The sequence below is a fragment of the Gobius niger genome, assembly GCF_951799975.1.
Source record: "Gobius niger genome assembly, chromosome: 5".
Taxonomy (NCBI): Eukaryota; Metazoa; Chordata; class Actinopteri; order Gobiiformes; family Gobiidae; genus Gobius; species Gobius niger.
In genome coordinates, this window is record NC_136856.1 from 18,300,813 (window position 1) to 18,307,262 (window position 6,450).

The 6,450-nt window shown below is 39.4% G+C and overlaps 1 protein-coding gene across 1 annotated transcript; it reads left to right on the plus strand.

Annotated features, from left to right (window-relative positions):
* Window positions 1–1,337: 1,337 nt before the first annotated feature.
* rmnd5b (required for meiotic nuclear division 5 homolog B) lies at window positions 1,338–6,340 on the plus strand. Its single transcript, XM_079556805.1, has 10 exons — window positions 1,338–1,444; window positions 2,656–2,828; window positions 2,916–3,058; window positions 3,128–3,265; window positions 3,344–3,444; window positions 3,752–3,918; window positions 4,017–4,182; window positions 4,262–4,364; window positions 4,446–4,600; window positions 4,686–6,340. Exons 2-10 carry the CDS (start codon window positions 2,690–2,692, stop codon window positions 4,747–4,749), a joined length of 1,176 nt encoding a protein of 391 aa, XP_079412931.1. The 5' UTR covers window positions 1,338–1,444; window positions 2,656–2,689; the 3' UTR covers window positions 4,750–6,340.
* Window positions 6,341–6,450: the final 110 nt, after the last annotated feature.

The window sequence follows — 6,450 nt, forward strand, 5'->3', positions numbered from 1 at the left end:
TTGTCCACCTGCGGAGATAATGTCCGTCTTTTGAATCGTATGGGCTCCTGCAGATCCTGGTGTCGTCCATGGGGGTATAGTTAGAGATCCATAGGGCATGGCAGATGCAAAGAGATAGCCTCCAAACAGCAGTTATTTGTCAGGCAAGAGCCCCTTCCAAGCGTCCGGTGTGGAAGGTTCGTCTCCAAATAATATCCTGTGTGGCCATTGTTCACAAAGTGATAAACAGTAGCTCCTTTCCAACAATAAAAATTAAAATGCACCGATCGTAGTTTCAATACTTGAGACAACGAGCGCAGTGTTGTTGTGATGCCACAGACAGCGTGTGGAGGGGGCGTGTCGGAAAGGGTCAGAGGTTCTTAAAGAGACAGAGGCCTATTTCAAGTCATCCGCTACCGCCATTTTGAAAGAGCAATTTTATACAAGGTAGTTATTCTAATTTACTGCATTGACAGACCAACAGAAGGTTTCGTCATCATTGTAGTGTGCTATAGACTGGTGCTATGTGGCTGAAAAAAGCATAATACCCCCTCTTTAAGGATTTAGGGAAGTCTGCATTTCAAAAGTGAACTATGTAGTAGAACAAAAATAGTAAAGTGTGTCTAAAGTCCCAGACAAAATATAACTCAAAGGGAAAGAATGATCATCCCATAGCAATACCTGGCTTAGGTCTGCACTGTGCATGACTGCATTATAAATAGATTAGTCATAGGTCTACTGTCCCAATTGCAAAGGCCTCTGCCCCCCTTTGACCAATCTACTTGTCATCCCGTTTCTTTTGTAATGTGTTTCTATAAGAACTACTACATTGAAGAAGTGGTCCTAAATTCCAAACCCATTTCTTGTGAAAAAAACAACAACAACATTTTCCTGTTAGTGGAACGACATTAGTTTTGTCCTTCAGAATATTGTAAACTTTTGTTGGGAAAAAAAATACTGTGCATTTAAGGCTGTTCTGTTAAATCGATTCATGAACCTGCAGGACAGTTTTGTGTTTGCAAGTTTCGAAACGCGCTTGTAATTCACCGTGAATAATCGGGATGGTAGATGCGTATTGAAAGTTTCAAATGGGTTTGAACCATTGCTTGTAAACAAAAAATCAGATACAATGCCTGAGCATGTCTTGAAAAAATGTCTTTAAAAGTTTTAATTTAATTTTAATTTTCGTTTACGAACCTTGATGATTCCAGCTATAGAGTAGATTTATGTCAACAAATAAAACCAAATCTTCTTCTTTGGCTGCTGAACGGCGATAAAACAAAATCGTAGAAAAAACAAAGAAAATAGATGTCTCACATAGGGTGTCTCCTCTTCTCACTGTCTTACTTTGAAATGTAGACCAAACACAGCGTCCGACCCAGGAAGATCCGCAGTCTGCCAGTGAGGTGTTATCATAACAACTTGCTAACGCTAATGTCGGCTAACTAGCCACAACATTGGCAAGGTAGGCTTAACACGCAATATTTTTTTCATTTAGTTAAATAATATGTGGTATCAGGATTAATGTGGTAAAACTTAAATTCTTGTGAGTGCATACATAAACATTTCCTGACCGTAAAGGATTGTAGGAAGACACCTTCAACTCGAGCTAGCTCGTTGTTAGCTGTTAGCAATGGCGAGCTTTTAGCCGTGACAAATCAACTACAGGGCCGTCTGTTTATGTTAGCCGTCTGATAGCTCGGCAGTCCTCTTTAATCCTCCAAATTATTATCCGATCGCGTACCCTGGTGTAATCTCAATGCCATTAAATCATACACGATGAATTGACAGTGTCGCTGTATTTAGTTTATGTGTCGGAAAGCACTTGCAGCTCCGTAAAGTCTACTGTGTTTAAACGCCAACTATTTTTGATAGGTTTGGTAGACATTTCCTATGGAGATTTCCTATACAGCTAATAAACTACCGAGCCTTGTAGGTACATTTGTGAGCTTGTAGCTATACTTTTGCTTTTAACATTTGTGTACAGTTATTTGAGAAATGTTTTTGCCCACTCTTGCTTCATACAGGGCCATTTAAACACAAGTCACTACAAAACATGGAGAACATTTTGTACTAACTTGGTTACATGTAATACTTTTAAAAGCCTTTCTGTTTTTAGTGTATTTCTCCTCATTTCATTTATGAAAAAGTTTTACAAAATCATTTAGAAAATGTATTTTTTATTTTTTATTGAAGGAGCAAGTGTGAGCTGTTCTGCAGTCAGTCCTCATTTAATATTATTTTCTTTTATTTATTTATTTAACATGGACATAGCAATTGGACGAACCAGATGCATTGTTTAAAGCACATTGTTGTAGCACATGTGCTAATTTTCAACACCTGTCCATAGGGGGCTTTTAGGTTGGGGTTATTAAATCTATCAACTTACCAAACACCAGGTTCTGCACTTCTACACTGCGTCTTCAAATGCAATGAATCTAATTACTTTAGTTGTTTATAATATACTCTTATAATATAGTCTCTTAGCACAGCTACAGTTATCATGAGACATCTATCTTCAAATATTTGATAAGAGGTTTGTGTCTTCATACACTGCCGTACTATTTCTAATGAATATTTCTAATTAAGGCTATTTTATATTAAGACATCTCTAAGTGATGTAAGAGTTTACGGCATTTTCCACTGACTTGTGGTGTGTTGTGTTCTGTTTGTCAGTTGTGTCTGTGTCAGACCGTGTACAGTCAGAAACATGGAGCAATGTGCGTGTGTGGAGCGGGAATTGGAAAAAGTTCTCCATCGCTTTGTCATGTACGGACACCAGTCTGAGGAGAGACTAGACGAGCTCCTGCGAAGTGTCTGTGAGATACGAGCACAACTAGTAGCATTTGGTAAGAAGATTCTCTGTCCCGATCTCATAATAGTGATGCTGAGTTAGTATTACTACAGTACATTCAAAGATATCTTGCTCTTTTCAGGTGTACAAGATGCAGATTTGTCTGTACTTTCTCAGACAATGACACAGTGCTGTAAGAACATTAAAGAAACAGTGCAAATGTTAGCCTCACGACACAAAGATATACATGGCAGTGTATCCAAAGTTGGGAAAGCCATTGATAGGGTGAGTACAGTACACTGTGTATTTACATGTGCTGTTTTGTGTGTACTGATCGCATTTGTTCCTTTCCAGAATTTTGATGCAGAGATTAGTGCTGTGGTCGCAGAAACCGTATGGGACACCCCTGAAAGACAGAAGTATCTTAGTGAGACAATAGTGGAGCATTTGTACAGACAAGGCATGCTTAGTGTTGCAGAAGATTTGTGTCAGGTAAAAGACACAAACGATCAAATGCCCATAAACATGAAAACTGCCTACTAAAAAAAGTTTGTCCTGTTGGATTCACAGGAGTCTGGCGTTGTTATTGATATGAGTATGAAGCAGCCTTTCCTTGAGTTAAACCGGATCCTTGAAGCTCTACGGATGCAGGACCTCAGGCCAGCACTAGAGTATGTTTTTATACCTTCTTTCTAAAATTCCATGTATCATTTTTTTGTCTTCTGAGGGAAAAATTTGACTTAGGGGGGGGAAGACTGAGTGCCTAAAAAGGACAGATTTAAACCAAAAGACACCGTCACATTAGGTGTTCTTGTTTAATGTAATGGGGCGTACAAAGGAGTTTTATAGCTGTACAGAGGGGGATCCTAAACCTCCTCCTGTACAATGTTGATTGCTGAAAAATGTCCTGCAGGGAGGTTGGAGGAGAGAACTTCCCTATGATGTGACTTAAAATATTATTAAACTTTTGTTTCTTAGATGGGCTGTGACAAATCGGCAGCGGCTTCTCGACCTTAACAGTAGTCTAGAGTTCAAGTTGCACCGGTTGTACTTCATTAGCTTGCTCAATGGAGGCATCACCAATCAAATGGAGGCTTTGCAATATGCAAGACATTTTCAACCATTTGCTTCACAGCACCAGAGAGGTAGCATTAATACACATCATTGTTACTTAAAAAAAATGACATTGCAGGAGGTAAATTGATTTATTGTACAATGTCGTAATGTTTTAATCTTCTTGCAGATATCCAAATTCTGATGGGGAGCCTGGTGTACCTCCGTCACGGCATTGAAAACTCTCCATATCGCAGTTTGCTTGAGCCAAATCAATGGGCTGAGATCTGCAACATCTTCACCAGAGATGCATGTGCCTTACTGGGTCTTTCTGTAGAGTCTCCACTAAGTGTCAGGTAATATTGTAGATTATTCTAGATTTACTAAACAAAGGAGGAATATAGCAAATTAAACTAATGTGATATTTGTGTCTAGTTTTGCATCTGGTTGTATGGCATTGCCCGTGTTGATGAACATCAAGCAGGTGATAGAGCAGAGACAATGTAGTGGAGTTTGGACACACAAAGATGAGTTGCCTGTAAGTCTCTCCAAACAGAATAATAGCATGTCTAGTTGTCTTGTACTCGCAAAGATTTAATCACATTTTTCTTTTGGCCAGATTGAAATTGATCTGGGGAAAAAGTGTTGGTATCACTCGGTGTTTGCGTGCCCAATTCTTCGTCAGCAAACTTCAGAAAGCAACCCTCCAATGAAGCTCATTTGTGGACATGTCATTTCCAGAGACGCTCTCAACAAACTTACTAACGCCGGAAAGTGAGTGTAACTTTCATGTTGTGTATATGGAGATCAATGTCTATTGCATAAAATATACAATTCATCTGATTTGTTCGTTGTTCAGGTTGAAATGCCCATATTGCCCCATGGAGCAGAATCCATCGCACGCCAAGCAGATCTACTTTTGATACATTCAGTTTTGTCATGGCTTTTGATGAAGTCCTCTGGAGCGCAAGGCATTTCTGGACCATTTTTACCTGGCCCCCTCCTATATATGGTTTTTGGCCTTTTTGAAGGCGTCAAGGATTTATCCTCCTCCGGAGGACTGTAGTCATTTGAAGCGCCCCACTGCAAACCAATATATAGAGCCCGCCTGGAAAGGCCTAACTACAACTTGTAGTTGAATGCCTCGGCCTCAGAAGTATCTCTGGAAAGGACAATTAAAACTCATTTTCTTTCTTTTTTTTTATACCACACTCAGTGGTGTTTGGGCTTTTTATAGTTTGAAAAGGGTTTTTGGAGGATCGCTTTGATTTGTATCTTTCTTCTTGACTGAGGCAGTTTAATAAAAATTAAAGGATGGGTAGATGTACAGTTTGAACAGCAAGGCTTCAGACTCTGTTGTCGATGAATGGAAAAAAGCTTTTGAGAATGTTTTTCACAAACATTGTTATTTACTGTTGAGATTTCCGGAGGACTTTCTTAAACTGACATGTTGCCCACCACTCCTCCATAATGTAGAAAGCCCTTGCGTATCTTGACACTGTTGGCTCATGTATCCACATTTAATTCATGCATTGTAGACTGCCTCAGTGACTGTCTGCACCAGCAGGTCTCCCTTTAGAGAAACAATTGTCTTGTTCTATTCTATGTATGTATTTAACAAAAGGAAACAAATAATACAGTGAAATGTGTTTTGTTTCTGATTTCTGTACATCTCTTAGTTTACAGTTATGCGCATACTGACATTGTTACTGCATGGGTTTCAGAACCAACATCCCTGCTCTCTACGTCCTGGAATATCTCTACTGTGCTCTGTGCAATTTGGAGATGTGAAGTTGTGTGATGGTAGCAGTTAAGTTACTACTTGCAGTCACAATAGGCTTGTGATTCAGCTTTATGTGTCGTGGGTGAGAAAGTCCCTGGTCTTTGGCTAATGTACTCACTAAACAACAGCTGAGAAAGGCCCCGTCTACACAGTTAAACATTGAACATCTTAGTCCATATATTTCCTCAGGGTTCATTGTCACTGCATACCACACTTTACAGTTAGTATTTAAGATGTACATCAAGGTATATAGCATATATTTGAATATATAAAGCATTTTCGACCGTCAGGACTACTGGAAACTTGTAAATATATTAATGGTGGTGTCTCCGCAAACGCAAGGAACATGGATGTTCAATATCAAAACAGTTAAGTTTCTGTTAAAAAATTGTGATGTCACCTCACTTTACTGAGGCTAAATTACCCCTTTGCACCAGCAGAAATGGCAGTTTTCACAATGCGTCCATAACACACTACAGACATACATTCAACGATCAGCATCCTTTGAGTGGGTTACAGCATGCTCAGTTTGGAGCTCTCTGTCTCTTGGCTTCTCTGGTTGACAATCACTAATGGCTTTCTTCTTGGGGGTCCTGAGACAAACTGCTAGTGCCCTGTGATTGACTTTTGTGTTTCTGCTTTTGTGTGTAATAAATACTTTAATGTAAATACTGCGCGCAACCATGTTTCATAAACCTGCAGCTGAAAATAAAATTTATACCATGTTAAATCTTTACCTGCGTTTAGCTCTAGCTCCTCTTGGTGGCGCCCCAGAGTTGATTGCTTCTACTGATGTTTTTATCATGTGTCTAGGCAGGCAAACTTTTTTACTTCATTTTTG